Source organism: Calidris pugnax, unplaced genomic scaffold (assembly GCF_001431845.1).
Source record: "Calidris pugnax isolate Ruff unplaced genomic scaffold, ASM143184v1 scaffold211, whole genome shotgun sequence".
NCBI classification, from domain to species: domain Eukaryota; kingdom Metazoa; phylum Chordata; class Aves; order Charadriiformes; family Scolopacidae; genus Calidris; species Calidris pugnax.
In genome coordinates, this window is record NW_015091083.1 from 9,146,122 (window position 1) to 9,168,089 (window position 21,968).

General features: G+C 41.8%; 2 protein-coding genes across 6 annotated transcripts; one reads left to right on the top strand and one right to left on the bottom strand.

Annotated features, from left to right (window-relative positions):
- The first annotated feature begins 871 nt into the window (after positions 1-871).
- ZFYVE21 (zinc finger, FYVE domain containing 21) lies at positions 872-17,628 on the top strand. 5 transcript variants are annotated; one of them, XR_001413725.1, is made up of 8 exons: positions 872-1,078; positions 7,054-7,104; positions 9,045-9,213; positions 11,142-11,217; positions 12,134-12,225; positions 12,936-12,994; positions 14,920-15,062; positions 16,885-17,628. XR_001413725.1 is itself a non-coding variant. In XM_014957507.1 (8 exons), exons 1-8 carry the CDS (start codon positions 941-943, stop codon positions 16,918-16,920), a joined length of 759 nt encoding a protein of 252 aa, XP_014812993.1. In that variant the 5' UTR covers positions 878-940; the 3' UTR covers positions 16,921-17,628. The 5 variants fall into 5 exon arrangements, 4 of the variants coding, with proteins under 4 accessions (XP_014812993.1, XP_014812995.1, XP_014812994.1 ...); XM_014957507.1 differs by lacking the exon at positions 12,936-12,994 and adding an exon at positions 13,233-13,286 and having other exon boundaries at positions 878-1,078; XM_014957508.1 differs by lacking the exon at positions 12,936-12,994 and adding an exon at positions 13,233-13,286 and having other exon boundaries at positions 881-1,072.
- Positions 17,629-18,120: 492 nt separating this feature from the next.
- LOC106897113 (apoptosis-stimulating of p53 protein 1-like) lies at positions 18,121-21,770 on the bottom strand. Its single transcript, XM_014957511.1, has 3 exons — positions 21,588-21,770; positions 20,492-20,691; positions 18,121-19,636 (listed from the first exon to the last, which is right to left on the bottom strand). The coding sequence occupies exons 1-3, from the start codon at positions 21,625-21,627 to the stop codon at positions 19,595-19,597; spliced, it is 282 nt and encodes a 93-aa protein (XP_014812997.1). The 5' UTR covers positions 21,628-21,770; the 3' UTR covers positions 18,121-19,594.
- Between the last annotated feature and the right edge of the window lie 198 nt (positions 21,771-21,968).

Below are 21,968 nucleotides of genomic sequence, written 5' to 3' on the forward strand. Positions count from 1 at the left end.
ACGCTTGTTCTAATACCCTCTTGCTGAAAATAAAAAAAATCCCCTTTTTTTTCTCTACAGTATATCCTAGGGAGGGAGGAGAGAACGTGAGGAGAGACGCTGCTCACACCCACAGCCTGCCGTGGCCTCCCTGCAGCTTGCTCAGGGTGCCGTGTGTTATGTGAGAAACCCTAAAAGTCAGCAAAAATTTAAAAAAAAAGGGTATTAGGGGGATAGGGAGAGGGGAGAGAAGAAATCACCAGCCTATTCCCTTTCAGAACCGTGCTGAGAGTAACACAGCAGCTCCTTGCTGAAAAAAAAAACCCACTAGATGTAAATAGTTGGGATGTTATTTTGTTGGTGGGGTTTCTTTTGACGTTAATTACAAGATATTCTGAGGGACAGAACTATTTCACTGCGGCTACACTGAACTAGCAAACACACGCCCCTTTGTGCCGTGCGTAAAAAGGCTGCAAAGCAACGCTCCTATCCTGAAACTCATCTGTGGGGTACTTTCAATCATTTCTACCAATTAATTACCGTTAAGCAGGGACATTCAAGCCCGATTAATCATCACTCCGTTGAGCAGTTTTACCAGCACTAAGGCGGCTTCCGGCGGAGGGACACCGGCGGAACGATACTCCTTCAGAGCAAACCCCGCCCTCCGCTTCCGGGTTGCGGGGCCGGCACTTCCCGCTGTGCATGCGCCCCGAGCGCCTGACGGGACGGGGAAGGAATACTATGCCAGCCTTCAACCCCTAGGCGGCACCGGATTGGTTAGGAAGTCCGGAGCCGGCGTTCTATTGGGCGTCTGGAGCGGGTGGGCAGGGACTGGCGGCAGCTCGCTTCTTCCCATTGGCCTTACGATATGCCCGTTCTCTGGGGTGTAGGTTGCCATTGGGTAGTGGCGCTGCCAGTCCCGGGGTAGCGAGTAGCGGCGGCGGAGCGTGAGGGGGGGAAGATGTCGGGCTGCGAGGCCCGCGACGCCAAGAAGCTGGTGCGCTCGCCCAGCGGGCTGCGTATGGTGCCCGAGCACCGCTCCGCCCGCAGCCCCTTCGGCCTGGACGAACCGCCCTGGGTTCCCGACAAGGAGGTATCGGTAGGGGTGGGGGCGCCGCCCCTTCTTCCCCGGGGAGGGGGTTGTGGGGGGTGTTCCCGACGCCTCAGGGGCCCCCTGATCGCGGCCGGCGGGGGGCTCGGTGCCGGTTAAGGGGCTCGGTGCCGGTCGGGGGGCTCGGTGCCGGTCGGGGCGGGTACCGGCTGGCTGCCTGTACCCGGGCTCAGGGCGGCGTTAGCCGGTGGGGTCCCCGGGAGCCGGCCCGCCCGGTGCTGAGGGATCGGCTGGCCTCACCTCACCTCACAGACCGATCGACCGGGTGAGGGTCCCCCGGGTCGGTTGTTTTAGTCGTGAACCCCAATTCTTCATTTCGCGTCGATTAATGGACTCGAAAGGACGGGAGCGACGTTGGTTCTTTGGGGGTGCGCGGCTCCGTCCCCACAGTCAGTGAGGGACTGAGAGGAGTTAAAAGGAGTTAAAAGCTCTGCAGCGTTGCTCTTTAGTGGAGCTTTCCCTTTAAATGCTTATAAAGGTAATTCAGAATCATAGAATGGTTAGAGTTGGAAGGGACCTTAAAGATCATCGAGTTCCAAGCCCCCTGCCATGGGCAGGGACACCTCCCACCAGACCAGGTTGCCCAAAGAGGCATCCAGCCTGGCCTTGAACCCTTCCAGGGATGGGGCAGCCACAGCTTCTCTGGGCAACCTGGGCCAGTGCCTCACCACCCTCACAGGAAATAATTTCTTCCTAATATCTCATCTAAATCTCCCCTATTCCAATTTAAAACCACTACCCCTTGTCCTGTCACTACACTTCCTGACAAAGAGTCCCTCGCTGAAGATTGTGTTGATTTAAAAAATAAAATAAATAAAATAGATGGAAAACATTAAGGCAACAGGGTTAGAACAGCCCTTCTGGCTCCCAGTGTGAATGTTCCCAGTGTTAAGCGAGTATGGAATGACATAACCATTTCAGTCAACTTTGCCTTTAAATGTTTTTTGAGTAAACTCTGAGATCATGGTGTTATATTAAATTTCATGTAATATGCGTTACTTATTCCCAGCCCCTACAGCTAGATGCTCGTACAACTTGGATTCAATTGTTTATTTGTTTGTTTATTGCCAGCGTTTGGTGGTGTGGATACGTGCCAGTGCATTTATGTGTGACCAGAATTGAGATGTATTTTTGATGAGCCAATATGAGTTTAAGCAGGGAGTCATTAAACAAAGCCATTCTGTGCCCGATACTGGCATGGTTGGTCAGTTTTGTGCAGGAACTCTAAGTCTCCCTTGGTCAGGAATGAGGAAGAAAATTTTGCCCCTTCCTGGTACCTCTTGAGGCAAAAAAGTTCTGTGTAAAAGCAATAATAGAGGAGACTGGCTCTGCTAGTGCAGTGGCTGCAGCTCAAGTGACTGAGACTATACTTTTACTGTCTTAAGCTGTATGGCTAGTAATTCACTTGCTGGTTTTGTCCAAAATAACAGCTTCTAATTGGAAAGTGACTTCTTCAGCTTGTTTTAAACAAGCGGTTTGCTAAAACATCTTGGAGTTTACTCAAATCTCATCTATGCTTGGCAAATTAAAAAAAAAAACAAAACAGTTCTCCCTGTCATCAGTTGCAACTGAGTATCTGTCTCCTATAAAGTGTTGATAAAATAAAACTTTCAGTGACAGGAGCTGTGGCGTTTGAAGGTACTGGTGGCTGTGGAGGCTGGCACCATCTGTGGTGCGCTGCGCTGGGTGTGTTGCTGACGGGGTGTGTGTTTATCAGGGAACATGTAGCAAAGTCTGAGCAGTTAATTGTGTAAGTGGTTTCCCTTCGTCTTGCATGGTGTCTGCTTTTGCTGCGTAGGTGACTTGCTGTGCCCTGTGTGCACTCTCCTGGGCCACCAGGAAACCTGGTTCCTGACACCGTCATCATCAGTGGATTTAATTTGTTAAATCAAAATTAGTTTTCTCCACGACCTTCTGAAATGTAGTTTTATATTTCAGTAGTCCTGGATTAATAGCAGACTCATTTCATTAAATAAAAAAAAGAGGTGAGGTATTTATAACTCAGTCTAATAAATAGTACCATCCTAATTCAGTTAAAGGTAGGTTGAGGATTGTGGTAGGATTTATTTAAACTAGTTATATGTATTTAAGAATTAAGTCTGTACATTTCAGATACATCAATCTGATATGCGCTTGAATTTGATATTACAGTTGTACTGCAGGTATTCGTTCTCCTTAAAATTCAACTTTTCTCTTGTAGTCAGTTGGTCAATAGGCTGATGACATTTATTTGTGACTGAATGTGGCCTTTGCATCGAGCTCAGTGATAGTTGCAATTAAGAGGAGGTGTATTACATACAAACAGCTTAAATGCATGTATTAATTCATATTCTTAATCTTGCATGTATTGTTATTTTGTAAAAGGTTATTTCACTGTATTTCTTTACGTCAAAGTGTATTGAAATTCTAATGTCGGTTTGATGAAACGTTGTTTTTTTTTTTTTAAATGAAGCAAGTATGCTGTAATACAGAGAAGCTTATAAACCCATGGCTTTTTTAATGCAATGAAATTTAGAGAGATAGCATTGTCTAATTAGTGAATTCTACAAGAACTCTTGCTGATGTTACTGTGTCAGACATTGATTTAATTTATTTCAGTATAATAAGTAAAAATGTTTTCTGTGTCCAAGGGAAGAGGCAACTATTACCAAACATTGATCTGGCTTTTCTAATAAGCTGGCTTCTGCTGTGCAGCCAGTAACACTCACCAATTCAGTAGCTTTATTTCTCTTCTGCAGGAAAAGTCTACTGGCTTATTTCCTAAAAGGGAAGGCACCTAAAAATTATGGCAGTTAGCAGTTTTGCTAAACTTAGGTGACATTTAAATATATTTCAGGTTTTTAATTTTGTGTCATGAGATCATACAGTCTTAAAATATTGGTTGCTGTGAGGAGTTTGAAGTTTCTGTAGTCCTGAAGGAGGACTAAAGAAAACTTTTTTTTTTTGGTAGTCTTATTTATGATATAAATTAAATAATTGCTGGGTCCCTCCGATGGCTCAGGCTCTCTGAGCTGCCCTCCGACTGCTGGCAAATGTGTGTAGCTCCAGCTGTGAGCTGATCCTGTAGAATCCTAATATGACAAGGCATCAAACACCACATCTGCTGTATGGTCATGTAGTGTTGTTTCCCATTCTGGCATCAGCTGTTTCGGTCAGGGGTGTTACGAGGTGTGATTTGATGAGCTTGTGAACTTTCTCATTGGCAAAAGTTCACTGTGTTAAGAAGCTCAACCAGGTGTTGCCTTGCATCACTTCTTGAATGGCTTTGTTATTGTATATGCAAATAAAGCATGTGAAGTGTAACTACAGCTTCCTGGCCATCTACAGGAGCTGGATCCGAAGTGTTATGCAAATTTGTTACCACACTTCAGCAAACACGTGAGAAGATCCACTGTTTATAATGAACTACCTCTCAGTATTTCTAAATTAATACCAAGATGCAACATCTGTCAGATGTTCTTGCATTTTCCTCTTGCTATATGAAGTAATATCAGTATTAGTGGTATGTTGACTGTTTGTGCAACGAATATAGTTGTGACATGCATTTTTGTTTCTTACTTCATATCTTTTTGTTTCTATTTGTCAAAAAAAAAAATCAGATTTTCAGTAGTTTTAAAAAGCCTATGTGTCAGAGACATGAAAAGTAACTCAAGTGTCATGCTGTCTTCTCCGTAAATGTGATTAAAAAAAACCAAAACCCTTCAAGCAATAAAGCCTAATTCAGTGCTCGTGCATTTTCTAATTGTGGCAGCATGTGGATGAATAGGAAGGATTCACCTTTCAAGATGCTCCTCAGTAGCGATGTCTTCCCAGGCGATGCAGAAGTAGATGTTATGCAAATGAAATCACTTGATTCCGGTTACTTAAAGCAGAAGTGCCTTGAAGGAACAGTGCATCCAGCCTGCTTGGGTTAGGGTGTTTGTGTCGAAAATCTCATTGCCCAATGCCTGCTACTCTGTGCCCTTTGACTTGTGGTTTATTTATGACCACTATATATATCAGAGAGTGTTATCATGATAGGTCTGGAATTCAGAAATATTTTTCTGTAGAGTGTGTATTAAATAAGAGGATGAATAACTTTGTTCCTTCCTGAAAAGCAGCTTGTATGTTTAGTGTAACATCATGTATGAAGTCTATTTAGGACTTCATACAGAGCATTTTCCCCCTAGTTTTTGGCTTGTGCTTTCTAATTTCTGACACACACACCAAAAAAATGCATGTTTTTGTTAAGAAAATGAGCTAGACCCTTGGTAAATTCAAAGTATACCAAAATTCCTGCCAGTCCAGCTCCCAGACAACCTCTTAAGCTACGTCAAAATTACAAAATCACGATCAGTGTGAAGCAAAATGTGGTATTAACTGCAGAGTGGTACTTGTTACAGAGATGGAACCTGGGGAAGGCTGAAGCTGCTTTATTTATGCTGAGGGTTATTCATCAGTGAGTGTTAGAATGAGCTTTTCTGCAGCCATTGTGACAAGCGGTGGTTGGATGCCTTAATTCAGTTCGCTGTTTGAAACAACTCAGGGACACTTCTGGTTCTCTTCTGGGTGTGATTCAGAGACAGATAGTTTATTGCATCCCAACATAAACGATTGTGATAGTTTATAGCTACTGCAGGTGGCTATTTATGTTCCATTACAGTGGCTGCAGTTACTCTCTAATTTGTTCAGCCTTTGTTTAGATGTCGGAACACTTCATATAAACTGTTGCAAATTATTAACAAGCTTGTACTTCAAAAGAAAATGAAAAGTTTCTAGACATTTTTTAATTTAGCTGCTGTGGTATTTTCTTGGCTGTAGTTAGTGAATTTTTGACAGTGGCTGGTATTTTGCTGAAGCAAAAATCCGTCCCCAAAATAGATGTCAAAAGCTGTTGTAATCTGGAGGAATTTATAGAAGGTAAAGGGTTAAGTGTTGAGTTGTGTTAATTAAAGGCAAAGGGCGATTACTGGGTGCTAGCAAATAGCACCTGCTCGGCTTAGGGCATGTTTTAAAGATGTTTTTCTGCTGTAGTGTGAGAGAGCCTGGTTTGAAGTGTTTAGGTTTTCGAGTGTTATAAAATTTACTACAGGATCTAACCATGTTCTCCTGACTCAGATGTCAGGCATAATTTTGCATTAATATTTACAAATAAATCTAATAAAAATTGCATTCTAAGCAATTGGAGGATGTTTTTTTATATGGTGCATAAAAATACATAAAGTCTTGGTGAAAGTCTGATCATCTGAAGTGCTGGGTATCGGCCCTTTGGTGGGTGAATTTCTATGTAGAAAATTTTAATTGTCAGAACAATCACCGATAACTTCTGCTAGTTTAGAAAATCAAACCTGTTGCCCCTTAAACTGTATTTTGTTGTGAGAGAGAACTTCTTAATTTTTTTCTGGCTTTTCTTTTGGGAGGAGTGTGGGTGTAAGCTTGTTTTAGGGAAGAGATATTTCAGGAAGTGACATTTTGTAGCTGGAATAAAAATTAAGTCTTAGTGGTTTGGATACAAACCAAGTATCTCCTCGCATGTTCCAAAAATGTGTAAGTACCCAAAGCGTTAAAATATGTAAACAATGTTTTGGAGAGTCAACAGAGCATCCCAGTATAATACAGTGAGGAATGACAACTTATATATAAAAACAGTTTACTCTGGAATACATGGCTGTCTGCGTAGCCAAACATAATTAAGCATGATGAGTACTTCTGAAACGTAGCTTTGACTGCAGGCAAGATGCAGGATTCCTTGGGGTGAATTAGTTTGGCAGCTTTTTTTTTTGTCTTACAAATGGGGATGACATTAATTTACTACATCAGTATTAAAATAAATGAAACCCATCTATGGTGAAAAGATAAAGGACGGAAATTTGTTGGAGGTGTTTCTTTTTAGGGCTTAACATAAAGCTCAGTCTGTGTGTATCGTAGTAGGATTAAAGCATTAGAAATCTTGTAGATTAATTTTAATTTGTACTGTTTTCTAGTGCCCAAGATGTATGCAGTGTGATACGAAATTTGACTTCATAACTAGAAAGGTAAGAGAAATCAATGAAATGTAGAGCATTAACTGTTGCAAAATACTAACATGGACTTCTTTCGATTTTAAAAACGTAGATTTTGGTAGAATGGCATGCACAGTCTGAGAACTTACAGTAGTTTTTCTTTCTGATCTGTCTTTTTGGAGTAGACATCCTTTTTGTTTTAATTCTGTTTCTTTGAAATCCTTGTTGCTCAATGTGTAATACATGGTTAGGGTTTTTTCCAAATTACTGGGTACCCACAGGATTTATGTTCAAAGGAAGAGTTTGAGGAACTCCTGCTGGAATGGGCTGCTAACATCGGTACTGACATAAACCAACTAATTCAGTCCTGTTTTAGGAGCTAAAATTAGTTGTGGAAATGTAAGCAAATATGTTTTCAAGAGTGATGAATTACAATCTTACATTTAAGAAACGTATTATTAAATGCGGAGAACCAAAACTCAGATTATCCTTCTGTTCCAGAGGTAAAACAGGATTTATCTTGTGTTGGAATTTCTGATTAAAGTAGGAAGTATAAACAGCCTTGATTGCTGTGAGCTGTAGGTAGGGTCCCTGGATGAAGAGAAAACACTAACATTAGAATTAAATCACATTCATTACATAAAAGTAGGCAGGTCGCTGTGGAATGTAGGCTGGTGTATGGAATATTACTGTAGGAAAAACATTCTGCTGATACTGGGGTTTCTGCCTGGGGAAGGAAAGCAGCCTCCCAAAAAAGGCCATAGATGATTTTTTAGCAGGGAATGTCATTCCTTTGTAGAACTACACTGACACACGACTGTGAAAGTGAGAAAAGATGTGGAAGTGTGACTTGTAGTGCATTGATATGGTCGATGTTTTTAAATTTATTGTTTGGAGGGGGGGAAAGAGAAATTAGTTGTAAACCAAACATAGTAATATGTTATACCAGATAGGTTTAAATTGTCAGGAGGCCTGAAGGGTGTTAGGATGTCAGTTAGGGATCCTAGTTCTCCTAAATCACGGAGCGTACATTCTCCTAGTTCTTGTTTTACCTTTAATTGATGGGTTAAGAGCGTGCTTGGTGGTCAGTTGGAGAATTTAGATGGAGAAGCCCTAATTGATGAGGCTGCTGTGTTCTACTTGTGTAAGTTCTGGGAAGTCCATGGAGGTAGCCCTGGGAAACAGGCACTCCAGAGAATTTTGCATAATGCTTGGAAGGAAAGCCTGACGCTGGCCAAATCTGCAGCGTATCAGTTCCTTGTATCAAACTGTTCAAACTTGCTTTGAGCCACAGATCCTGCTTGCCTGGGAAGACTTGTCTGGCAATGACCTTGCGTCACGTCAGACCTGCTGGGACTGTCCCACCCCGTGGTGATCTGGGGCACGAGCCCCTGGGTGCAGGTTCAGTGGCTGTGAAACACATTGTGATACTGGTTCTGGTTTTGTAACTTCTTTGGGTTTGTACCACACTGCCTGGTGTTTCTGATAGAGAAACAGCTTTAAGTTTTCAGTTTCCACGGGAAAAGCTTGAGAATCAGTTTTAAGGGAGAAGAATAAGATCTGTAGCTGAAGTTTCCCAAGATCTTTGCTTGGAAGTGGGAAGGGACCTAGAAACCACTCTTTTGTTGTGTTTTTATTGACAGTAAGGTGAAGGATTTACTGGACGCTGCAAAGCCCTTTCAGTGTCTTCTCTGGTCTGCTTAGAAGCATGTTTACAGAGGAGCAACAAAGCCCTATAGTGCTGCTGTTTGTTATACTCAGTCCTTTGTGTTCAATCTCCAGAGATTTCTTTTTACCGCTCCAGCAGTTAAAAATTTCCTTTACCTATCCCTCAGCTTGTGTGTTTCCCACTCAACAGACTGTTCTGGTTTTTTTTGGGGAGGAGGATATTTAATAGAGTAACTTTATGGAATTATTCCCTGGTGGTTTCCTGTGTACATGGTGAAGCAAACAGAATGTCCTCTCGTGTTTAGCATCACTGTCGAAGATGCGGGAAGTGCTTCTGTGACAAGTGCTGCAGTAAAAAAGTGCCTCTGCCTCGCATGTGCTTCGTGGACCCCGTGCGCCAGTGTGCGGAGTGTGCCCTCGTCTCTCAGAAAGAAACAGAGTTTTATGACAAACAGCTGAAAGTGCTGATGAATGGTAAGGACCCAATGAATTCGTACGCTCTTTTGATCTCATTTATACTTATTCAAATGCGGTGCTGAACAAATGGGATAAACAGTAATGCCTCTTGTTAAACAAGCTGCGGTTTTGTCTCCTTTAAATACTATTTTTTGTTGTTGTGCTTCTTTTTTGCTAGTTAATAATTCTGTGTTATCTGTTTAATTTAAAGAGAAGTTTACACTTTTTAGTCAGTGTTTACAAGGAGTCATTTAATTAAACACACAAGAATTTTTAACACCTCCGAGAACAGATGTATGAAGTGCAGTTGTTTTTTTTTTGTCCTTAAAATAATCCATCTTTTAGCTGTATTCTTTTTACTTTAAATAAGGATGAAAAATACTAAACAATAGGGAATATTTTAATATTTTCTGACAAAACACAGCACTTGTTTCAAGCTTCATCTATGAGCTTTAATCTTGTCCGTGGCCTACAGCTACAGTTGATGGCAGATCATCATGAGTGGTCGATTTTGCGTGGCATTAAAACTACATGCAATACAGTAATTCGTGTTCCAATTATATTAAGAAAGCTGAGTCTTCAGGTTTTTAAAATATTCTGTGATTATTCAGTGCCTTTGGATGGGCTCTCAGCATGATTCCAATGTCTGTAATTGCTGAGCTAAACCACATGTCTGGCGTGAATGCTCCAAGGGAGGTTCTAGGTTCGGAAAGGACTATGCTCATCCCTGTAACACACAAATCATTCTTCGCTCTGCTTTGCAGGTGAGGGTGTAAATGAGTTTAGGAATGGATTTTAAACTGCAGATCCCATTGAAAATGGGATCATTGGTGTTCAAAAGACGGGTTGATGTAGTGCTGGGAGGTATGGTTTAGTGATGATGCTCCTTGTTTGTTGTGTGGGTGTCTATTTTTGTCAGTTAGGTTGACGGTTGGACAAGATGATCTTTAAGGTCCCTTCCAACCTAGAAGATTCTGTGATTCTGTGAAAAGCTAGTCCTGCTTGCATTTGTGCTTAGCAGTTAAAGTCTGAAGCTGTTCCTGACTTGCTGTAGAGCTGCAGATCTCTGTCAGAGATGGAGGTTGTGATCTCCTTCGTGGTTTTGCTGCTGTTGCCTCTCTGTCTCCCTTCAGCAGCAGCCTGGGACAGCAGCACCGAGGGGTCAGGGAGACTCTAAAATTGTGCAACAGAGAGTGAGGTCTGAGGCTGCGGGGTTCAGTGATGGAGATGGATTGCAGACCGTTTGGCAGGGCTGTAGGTTGTTGTTTTCTTCATTTCCCAGACCAACAGTATTGAGATTAGGTAACAGAGGGAGCGTGAGGCATGGAGGAAATAAAGTGGTTAGGCGTGTAGTCTGCTTTATTTGAAGGTATGAATCACTTCACTGAAGTAGCTGAGATGACTTTCCTGATGTCAAAGGAGTTGTTTTGGGCAGGAAGAAACATAGCATGAAGGGTGAAGTTCATTGACCCCAAAGTAAGCCTGAGCCAACCTTCAGTAAGGAAAAAGAGGTGTCTTTACTGTTTATTAAGCAAAGACGTGAAGGTCACATCCTGCTACTAGGTTCTTCTGTAATTTTTTTTTTTTTAATACTGAAACAATAGTTTTTATTATGGTGGCAAGATAGGGACTTCTATTGCCTATTTTTGCCATCTCCTAATCTGTTATTGTTTTTAAAAGATTCATCTTGGATATCATCTGTATTTCTACAACGTGTGGGAGAAATTAAATTGTCAAAGGTCCTGTGGTTCAGAACATAATAATTAAATATCACCTTTTTATACTTGAGTGCTCTGCTGATGTTCATCAGTTGGATATTTCAATTAGTCTCTTAATTCATACAAATCAGTGTATTAGATGCAGTGAGTAAAAATTAGTTATTCTTTTTGGTACTTGAATGTTTTTTCATGAACTCTACAATCAAATGCTAAAACATTTCTTTCCAGGTGCTACATTCTTTGTAACTCTGGGAACATCTGATAAATCCGAGCTCATGGTTTGTCGACTTTCCAACAATCAGAGGTGAGAGAGATTGATAGAAATTGCAATTGCAAACTATATTATTATTGCACTTACAGCTACATTATTATCTAATAACCTAAACAAAGTATAAGAGTAACTTGCTATGAGGATATTGGAGAGAGTAATCGGACTGGAAAGACAGATAGAACTTTATTGGAGCAAGTTTGTTAGAATGCACTAAGTAGTGTGGATCAGAGCACCTCAGAATGGTGGAGCTCCACGTGCTGATAATGCCACTGGAACACACTGGTTTTACAGGTTAATGGGGGATCACAGGGAGGGAAAAGTCTGTAGCCACTGATAAAAGCTTGTTTCAGAACAGTTGTAGCACAGCACCATATTGTTTTACGTTACAGCCAAAGCATTACCTATCATTTGGTTGGCTACAACACTTTAGACTCTGTAGCAAGTTTGTTAGAATGCACTAAGTAGTGTGGATCAGAGCACCTCAGAATGGTGGAGCTCCACGTGCTGATAATGCCACTGGAACACACTGGTTTTACAGGTTAATGGGGGATCACAGGGAGGGAAAAGTCTGTAGCCACTGATAAAAGCTTGTTTCAGAACAGTTGTAGCACAGCACCATATTGTTTTACGTTACAGCCAAAGCATTACCTATCATTTGGTTGGCTACAACACTTTAGACTCTGTTCTCTTCTCACCGCAGAACTCTGGAAGAGTATTTTTAATATTTTTGAAAGGGTCTCCTGGCAAACTGTGTTGGTTTTCTTTTTCCTTTAAGTGAAGAACTTCAATGAAAAATAACGTTTCCTGCTTGATTTCTCTCCTTCCCCACCCCAAAGAATGTATAAACAGCTAGTCACTGAGAGATTATGTTGTTTTAATTTTCATTTGATTTAGACTTGCTATTGTAGAAAAAAAATTTTTTTTTTTTTCTTTTTCTTCTGTTATGTAGGTATTTGGTTTTGGATGGAGACAGTCACTATGAAATTGAAATTATACAGATTTCAACTGTTCAGATACTTACAGAGGGATTTACTCCTGGAGGTAAATTTTGGACTTGCTATTGTAGAAAAAATTTTTTTTTCTTTTTCTTCTGTTATGTAGGTATTTGGTTTTGGATGGAGACAGTCACTATGAAATTGAAATTATACAGATTTCAACTGTTCAGATACTTACAGAGGGATTTACTCCTGGAGGTAAATTTTTCATTGAATACAAATTAACTATTAAGAGAAAAAAGAAGTGATGTTGTAATTGCTGTTTGAGCTAGACAGTGCAGTTCTAGGTTCTGGTAACTGAGGTGTAACTATGTCAGTTAGAGCTGCTCCTAGAGGAGGGTACAGTGTGTGGAGCTCTGTTTGTGTGGCTACTGGGATTTTGGGGAAAACCTAAGAATTGGAGAAATGACCTTTCCCCATATTGGAGAAAATATGGGAGAGCTGCTCCATAAACCTGAGTAAAGGTGGTCATTGTCTGCTCTGAGCCTTTCTCTTGGCCAGATGTAAACATCTGGTGATTCAAAAGCTCATAAGAGGGACCTGTTAGCCTTTGGTAGCTTCCATTGCAGAATCCAGCTGGGATTTCTCTTCTACTGGTACAAAGAGTTGTGAGGAGAGTGAGAGAGATAATGGGGGGTGGAGGAAAAGATAATTAAGCTATGCTTTCTTAATTTCATTTAAGACAAAGGGGTGGCCAAATGAAACTGGTAACATCTGAATCAGAGGGCAGCTACTTACTGCCTCGTCTCTTACCAGATTTTAGAGTATTTCAGGATGAACTTGAATGTGATTTCACTGAAATGAGAACAAACAAGGTCAGGAATTTTAATAATTGTTCTTTAGCAACACCTTTGTCACTGCTGGAAATCTCTAATCGGCCAACCTGTCTGTGCAGTGTTCAGTTGGTTCAGCATGTTAGCTTTAATAAACTTATCTCGGTGTTCAAATCAACCAGATGTGTTGCTGAGTTACTTAATGCTCCTGTAATTCTTTGTTCACTGCTCTTCTCACTGCTTTATCTTTTTGCCTGCCTGCCTTCCTTCTTGATGGTAGAAAAAGATATTCACACTTACACCAGCCTCCTGGAGAGCCAGCATATTACTGAAGGTATCACCAGTACCTTTGAGCATGACGCACCTCAGCATGTTGTCACGGTCCCTCTCCCATCTTTCTTCCTGGGGTTTTTTGTGTGATCTGTAGATGTTCAAGTTATTTTCAAAGATGACGTGTATCTATTCCTTCCCATCTCTCTGTTTGAAACTGAGTGTGAATGTTTTTGTAGGTTTTTTTTTGAGAACTAAAACACTCAATGCCTCCTTTAGACCACGTGTGCTACTGTCTGTGCTAGAAGAGAGAAGGGAAGAGGAGAAATAAGTCTTTTTAGTGGTACATAGGATTAGACATCCCCTGCTTCATCAGAGGGTGCTGACCTGAGTACACCAGACATGAATAATATGCTTCTTGTGTACTGTCCAGTAAGGCTTTGCACTGAATAATTTAGATGTTAATTAATAGTTTGCTTTTACACATCTTTAAAAGAAAAACTACCCCTTGTTGTACAAGGTGTGCTACTCGGCACTGTCCTGGAGAGTCAAACATGAGCAAACTGGTCATGGCTGTAGGTGTCTGATTTCCACTGGTTGATCTTTGAGTAGTCCCTTAATCTGCTGGTCTGACCAGGGAGATGCTGGGGAGTGAGGGATGAAGCTGGATTTCAGTTTCTCCTACAGGAGGAACAACTTCTGTAAACCCTGCTCGGGGGCTTTGGTGGGGTTGCTCAGACTGAGGTGTCTTTGGCTTCTTGGATGTTACAGTAATGGCCCCCAGGAGCACCCAAATGCAGATTTATTTTTTTTTTTAAAAAAAGACCATTGCCAAAAGCATCCTTTTGTGTCCAGTGGTGCTGTTCCTGGGGCTTAGTTTATGCTCTGCTGCTTCAGGAAGTAACGCCGATGGAGCGTGGCGTTCTAAACAAACCTTTTGATTCATTTCTGTATTTTTGCTTTCGTTTATCTTAATCTCTCTGCAACCGGAGTAAAAAGATACACAAACCTCTCGCTATCAAACTGTTGCCAGAGCAACGTCTTTTGTGTCGGATTTCCCTCAGGAAGTAAATGACATCACCAGTTGTCATCTGGTCCTGCCAGAAGCATCTTTCCCACCCTCCACCCTTTGGGAGGAGCTGTGCCTGCTCTGCCAGGCTGTGTGTCCAGCAGGGCCCCCCCGATATGGGTCTGGTTGGACACCAGTAATTTGGTTTAGAATTTGCAGGCTACAGTGTGAAATTGTGGCATCTGCTTAAGAGAGGACATTGTAATATTGACACAGGAGGGTATGGTGCTGGGAGGTATGGTTTAGTGATGATGCTCCTTGTTTGTTGTGCGGGTGTCTATTTTTGTCAGTTAGGTTGACGGTTGGACAAGATGATCTTTAAGGTCCCTTCCACCCTAGAAGATTCTGTGATTCTGTATCCTTAGGGTGTGTGGCGTGGCTTTATGTGATGGCTCCTACACAGGAGTGCTGCCTCAGTGACAGAGAGAATTAAACACCATTGACTGCACATTCCACTGCCCAGCATTAACCCCCGTGGTCACCACCTCCTCTGATGTGGCAGTTGTTTGTGCTCCTGCAGTCGTTAGCGCTTTGAATTAAGTGATGAGAGAGTTTTCTTCAAACGTGCTCATTAACTAGAAGGATGGTTAAAACCTGTTGCTGTTTAAGTTCCTGTTTCTTTTCTCAGGAGGTAACACTCGTGCCATCGGGATGATTCTGCAGTACAAGGTACCGGGATCAGAGGAGCTCACGCAGATGAAATTTACGGCCAGCGAAGACTTCAGCTGTAACAAGAAGCTGTCGGCGAGCTGGCTGGCAGCTATGCACAAGGTAAGCAAAGGAGGCAAAACTTAAGAGCACTGAAGAAAATCTTTACATGGGGGAAATACCATAACATGGGGCCCCCTACCATAAAAAAGACATTGAGGTGCTGGAGCGGGTCCAGAGAAGGGCGACAAAGATGGTGAGGGGTCTGGAGAATAAGTCTTATGAGGAGAGGCTGAGGGAACTGGGGTTATTCAGCCTGGAGAAGAGGAGGCTGAGGGGAGCCCTTATTGCTCTCTACAACTACCTGAAAGGAGGGTGTAGAGAGATGGGGGTCGATCTCTTTTCTCAAGTCACAGGCGACAGGACAAGAGGAAATGCCATCAAGTTGCCCCAGGGGAGGTTCAGGCTGGATATTAGGAAAAAGTTTTTCACTGAAAGGGTTATCAGACATTGGAATGGGCTGCCCAGGGAGGGGGTTGAGGCACCATCCCTGGAGGTGTTCAAAAGACGGGTTGATGTAGTGCTGGGAGGTATGGTTTAGTGATGCTGTTCCGTGTTTGTTGTGTGGGTGTCTATTTTTGTCAGTTAGGTTGATGGTTGGACAAGATGATCTTTAAGGTCCCTTCCAACCTAGAAGATTCTGTGATTCTGTGAAATACTCTCTGAAGGGAGCATGCGGCCGCAGGAGTCTTTCCCTTAAGGATTTTAGTTGCTTAAGAAAACAGAAGCTGTGGATGGTTATTGTGAAAGTGACTTGAGCTTTATGCTCAGGTACCCAAAGCAGCCAGGCACTAGAAAGGGTTCCCCAAGATCTCCTGTATGTCCTTGGGTGAAAAGCAGACAGGAATTCCACTTTCAAGGTCCCTAGGTTTTGTTACTCACTGAACTCATTCTCTTGAACAAAACCTCAGCTAATTGTTTTATCACTTCATGAAAATTCGGAGAAGCTGCTGAAGGAACAAGGAGGGGGAAGCAGGTCCCTGTGGAAGACTCTTTCATCTTTTGTTTACTTCATAAGGCAAAGCGATGGGAGGCAAAAATCAAAACCACCCCGACTAGTTCTGGGACTTTGTGCCTCTTATCAATTATTAATTAGGACTGTAATTTATAAGGTGTCTGCAAACACAAGTGTAGCTGTTTGCTGCTTTATCACTGCTGTTAAGCCCCCCAGGCCCCCAACCCCAGCGTTTAACTCGTGCTGAGCCCAGCACACTCAGCCTGTGTATTGCCCCGTGAGCTCAATTCAGCGCTTCCTCACTTGTTCTAATTCATCTTTCACAAGCAACTCCTACAGTACGGGGAGAACCCATATGTTTTGGATGAATTTAATGTCCTCCCCCTCCTGTTTTGTCTCCTCTGACAGGAGTTTAGCTCAGTTGTGAGTAACCCATCAGTGCAGTGAGGTTTTTCAGAGGTGCCAGTTTAACAGCACCTAACAGGGCTTGTTGGTAGAGACCACGCAGCTGTTCCCATGGGAGGGGTTGGCTGATCCTGTAGGTGGAGACAAGTAGAACAGCTCAGGAAAACTGTGCAAGGGGGAGGCAGAAGAGGTAGGAGGAATATAGGACAGAATAACATGTTTCTGCATATGATCAGCCAGATTACCAAGATCTCAGACATAATATTACTGCTGACTTTTTCAAAGGCAGTTTTTATCAAAAGTGGTCACTTCTGACCAAGAAGAAACAAAAGTTGATCTAAAATCATCAGTGACCTCAGGTTGAATAGCTTCAAAAAATTACAGAATGCTATTAAATGCTTTAAACTAATGAAAAAAGCAGAGGAGGTGCTTAAAGCTTTGGGTTCATTAAAGGAAATGTTGGGGGGTTGGAAGGAGCTGAGGTGAAACTTCAGTTAATACAATGATGTTTTGTCTTCACGTTAGGCAACAAAACTTCTTTACGAGTCCCGGGACCAGTAAGACCAGCAAACTGTTGGCCGCTTAAGGGAAGCCACCAGACCTGGTGGAGCTGCCTCTCACTAATTCTACAGCTGGTGACATTTGCTGTTCTTGACCCTCTCATTCCCGTGTGGTTGGCTATAAAAGAACTGGCAAATGCAACGTGAGTATTTTTTTCAAACCATGAGTATTCACTATAGTGTGCAATATGTATACAATTAATGCTTTAAACAGCCTCACCTTTTAAGACTTTGTATATTTTGTTAAGCCTTTTATTGGCACTTAATATGAAAGTGACCTGCACTACAGCTAATGTACAGCACAACTTTTATAGTAACAATTCTATATCGTTTGCTACAGAAAGCAAACAAATGTGTATGTCTCTTCTGCAGAGAATAGCTTTTGGGTATAGATCTCAGGTTTTTCCCTCTATCCAAATGTTTAAAAATCAATGTACAATAATATCTGCCTTAGATATGATTTTATAGAATTCACTTGATTTTTAAAAGCATTTCATTTTAAATATTTCACCAAATAGCACCAAATTGGACTTACACGAACACGATCTTGAAACTTTCCTTCTGTAATAAATAAGCTTCCAGAATAATTTTTAGTTTTGTATTTTCTTTTTGGTAACAAGCTTTTGTTAATCTAACTGTAACGCTATCTGAAATTGTATACAATTTAATGTACAAATATGAATAAATTAATTCACTTATTTAAAAAAAAGAGCATAATGAAGTGATAATTTCACAATATATAACCTGTTTAATGATGGACACTGTGGTCTTGACTCTCTGAAGCTCTGAAACTCTTGACTTTTTATTTTTAATTTTAGTTCTAAGTGTTGTTAACGGGTTCAGCTTGGGCAGGATCCTCTGGCCACACGACTGAGCCAGGTGTGTGTCTGCTCTCCCTCTGCTGACGCTGGTAGAAGCCAAGTAAAGCAGCACCCAAGGCTGGGGTGGCCACCTGGGGGTGCAGGGCACCCTTTGAGAGCTTTTCTAGACAAGTACTAATTTGCCACAGCTGGAACATTGGGGTAAGAAGGTTCCATAATTGTTTGGCAAGTCATGTTTCTGTGCAGCTGGTAAAAGGAGGAGGAAACTGGAGTTAACAGATAAAATGCAGCAAGCTGGAATTAGTCTTTTTTTGTAGATTGTGACCAGAGGCTTGTCTGCTGTTGCTACCTCTTTAAAATAGTGGAGAATGCAGCCGCCGTGCCTTAGCAGTACTTTATTGTGCACATTTACATCTTCTCTGAATTAGTGTATCATAGGCTCTTGAAATCATCACATTCATGTAGCAAATTCTTCAACAATAATACCCTTTCACTTTTCACCACAATATATACAGTTAATGCTAACCTGTGGTAAAAGCAAGTTACAGCACTGCAGAAATGGATATATAAATTATACACAGAACTTGTACATGAAGAATTAATCAAATTGCATACTGTTAAATGGGAGAAAAATTACAAGAAACGTGGCTAAAACTTATAATGGGAAATTCAAAATATTCTTTTGGTATATAAAATCATGTACAATTAAAATTCCAGTGAAGTGCTTTGTATTTTCCTTGAAACGGCGATGTAGTGGGATAGGTTATTGCATAACTTGCCTTGGCAACAGATGGAGGCTGCCAAGAACCACAGAAACTGTCCTCAAATAAGCTATTGCCTTTCTCCAATCCTTTCCTCAACCTCGTTTCTCTCTTCTCCTTGACTTAGCATCTACCCCAGCCTCTTCCTACTTCTACCCAGTCCTTCCTAATTTTCTCCTAGACTGACTCAGGCTTCAAATGCCAGGGTGTAACCCTCACCCCACTCTCACCCTTCTCAACTATTGCACTTTCATCCACGCAGACGTACGGAATCCTTTAAGCTGCTGCTGCTGCAAGTTCAGTACTGGCTGTTCTGTCCACAGGGGACAAGCCCGGGCCGTTAGTAGGGGAACCTTTACATTAGCAGAGGTAACACTGGTGCCATAGGCTGAATAATAAGAAAATAAAACACCCAGTGAAATATTTGTGTAGGGGTTTTTGAGAAGTGTACAAATACTGTTTGTTTTGTTAGTTCTCTAGCTTGACTCTAAACGTAAATAATACTAGACTATGTAAAGCTTTTGTTGGGGTTGTCTAGACTAGGATTTAAGTGTACAGCACGTTACCCCTTAAAATCCTAGCCTTCGTAAAGCTTTGGTGGCTACTTAATTATGCATGTAATAGGTGAAGACCTCGTGACCTAGAACCCAAAGAGCTGAGCAGTAACGAGAACTCAACGTTCACTGGTATCGAACAGAATATCCAAAATCCTGACGTGGGACAGTGACTGTGGGGTCGGAGCAAAGGGGACAGCGTTACCTGCACCCCGTGAGCGACGCCTCTGAACATTGAACACAAGAAAGCTCCTACCATGGAACTTTAAAACACTGCTGGAGACGAGAGCTGGTGCAACACTGCAGGTAGCGGAGGTATCGCTCTCCTCATCAGTGGTGGGTCACATAAAAACCATCCTCTTTTACAAACTGCAGATCTTGAAAATCTCGGATGCTGTCCATTTAACGAGAGAAAGCACCATTAAAACTAAAGAGCATAGTTTTATTTCTCTGTGTGAAATGATCAAAAAATGATGGCTCCAGTGTATGTTTGAAGTTTCCAGTTACCAGCACGGAATCACACCGTTGTACAACTGAATTCAAGCGAGGGTTCGCTGCCTGGGTTTTATTCGTGGATATAACTGTAAAAACAGAATAAAAATTATTAGGCTTTGCATGGTGGGTACCAAGTTAAATATAAATCAATTCCGTTATAACCAAGGGGTGCTTATTAACAGGAATTGGGGGATGAAGTGTTTTTGGGGGTGAGGTTGTTGTTGGCTACAGCATGTTCTTAGGTAACTTCAGAAAAATGAAGCCAGAAGGAGCAGGGGTGCCAAGAGCTGACAAGAGCCCACAGCAGCAAAAGCGCTGCTCTGGAAATGACTCGGTTCATTTTGCTCAAGAGCCCAGACCAGACCAAAGGATACTTTAATGTGAATACAAGAATTTCCTGTCATGCTCCAGAGAGCTTATTTCCTGCTCTCTCAGGTTTTCCTACGCAGTTTGTCATCATCCCTGGTCTCTAGTGACAGCAGGGTCCCATTTGACTGAGAGCAGCATCAACAACTTGGCTAAAGTTGTCACCTTCAAGGCTTTTTTGCTGGTTTAAAATTTGTACATATCTATATGTTGCTTAACTTGGGCCAGGTATTAAAAACCTTCAAAAAAAACTTCCTAAAAAGCTTTTTGCTGCTCAGAGCCACTACACTTTAATCAGGGGCCCTATAGTTTAGCCAAGGGGGGAAAAAAGTCTTCAAGATTAAAGCATAAAATATATTAAACAAAATAATTAACAGCCCAGATCTCCCACCCACAGCCTCTCCTGTTGTTGGTGATGACAGAGGCCAGAGAGAATAAGGGTCATTTGCTTTGCAGCACTTCCTGCAGCGCATCCAGGTGATGCACAGAGAGATTCTGACCAAAGCCCCATCTTCTGTTCCTACTGCAGAGGACATAAAAAGCAGAAAAGAGAGGGAAACTTTAAAAGAACTTACCCCCAGAAGGTTTTTAGGCACGTAGCCTTCCTTATCGTTGAGGCGGGCCCACCACCACTCCGTCTCGTTGTCGTCCTTGCGTCTCAGAATGGTGATGGCATCGCCCTCGTGGAACGACAGCTCATCGTTGTTCTGGGCTTCGTAGTCCCACAGGGCATACACCACTCCTTTATTCATCACCCCCAACTTCTCCTGCACTCCTGTTAACAGCAAATCAGAGAACCCCCTCGATGCTAAAATATCCTATTTTCTCCTCTGAGACTTTTAGTATGGACATGGTGGCCCAAAGAGTAGCCTTTTACTAGTAACATTTCATGAACAGTTATCAGCGCTTCCATGATGAAATGCTTTCAGAAATTTAACTACGTGATAAAAACAAATTTTATAAAATATTTTAAGCCAATTTAGAGCACGAGGTTTTTCTATTATTATATATGCAATGGAAACTTTACAATCTTTTATTCAACTGGCGATAAAAATAGTTTTACAAATGTTTGAGCAAAGCAGCTTTACAGAACTGCTGCATTTTTCTCACGGGCCTTGCTTTCTACAGCAGCCTTAGCCAGTTACAGCTGAAGCCTTTGAAAACCTGCACTATGTCAGGTCTATAGACCATTAATGATGCTTATGTTCTCTCATGTAAATGAAAAATTTGTCTGCTCCATCAAGACACTTTCTTGCCAAATGTATCTTAGTAACTGAATGCATCCTGCAAGTCAGTAATTCATAAAGGGTGTTTCTTCATGTTTGCTGCTAGGAATGTGTCCATCTGGAAGCTGGAGTATCTCTGTCAAGATGCTTGACAGCTCACTGTTACTGTCCAAACCTCTCTGTGGAAGCATTTCCTTGAAACTAAGCCAAATTAAACTGTAAAAATCTGTAAAAATAGAAGGACTTTGAAGTAACTCAGAGAAGGGCTATAAGCAACGTAATAATGAAAAGAATATTCTGTTGTTGGCATTTGGAAAGGAGAGGGAGGTGATGGACAGTATGGTCAAGTCTGAGCCTAAGCAGATGTTTCGTACAGATCAGAGACACAAAATGGGATGAATTTTAGAAAAGCTAAAAGGGTTTGTGAGGTTGTGTCACAGCTTACCATAGAGGAACTGGGAGCACTGAATGTAACCTTCTTCCATCTCCTCACACTTGTCTGCAGCTGTTTCGATATCGCTTATAGTTGAAGCAAAAATAGCCGCTCCGGATTCCACCAGCAGTTTACAGAGATGAACACTATTGCAAGAAGCAGCACAATGCAAAGGTGTCCTGAAATAAAGCAAAAATGTACACATGAAAGAAAAGAAACTTCCAGGAATCCCAACTATTTGGTCTTACTACAGCCATCTCCTCTTGTTTAGCCCATCTGTTTTTAAAGGAGATTGTTCTTTAGGATTACAGTACATGGATGCATTGTCCCAAACCTGTCAAGCAACTGGAGTGATTCCAGGATTTACCTGACTCCAGTAAAGGCCAAATATGA

Bases quoted from the DNA above. Each gene is read 5' to 3' on its own strand.
- ZFYVE21 (XM_014957507.1), top strand. From the start codon at position 941: ATGTCGGGCTGCGAGGCCCGCGACGCCAAGAAGCTGGTGCGCTCGCCC. The intron at 7,105-9,044 runs GTAAGAGAAATC...TCTCGTGTTTAG, and splicing joins TTGACTTCATAACTAGAAAG to CATCACTGTCGAAGATGCGG. The intron at 13,287-14,919 runs GTATCACCAGTA...TTCTTTTCTCAG, and splicing joins GAGCCAGCATATTACTGAAG to GAGGTAACACTCGTGCCATC.
- LOC106897113 (XM_014957511.1), bottom strand. From the start codon at position 21,627: ATGGAAGAAGGTTACATTCAGTGCTCCCAGTTCCTCTATG. The intron at 20,692-21,587 runs GTAAGCTGTGAC...TGCTGTTAACAG, and splicing joins GTGCTCCCAGTTCCTCTATG to GAGTGCAGGAGAAGTTGGGG. The intron at 19,637-20,491 runs GTAAGTTCTTTT...CTGTTTTTACAG, and splicing joins TGCCTAAAAACCTTCTGGGG to TTATATCCACGAATAAAACC.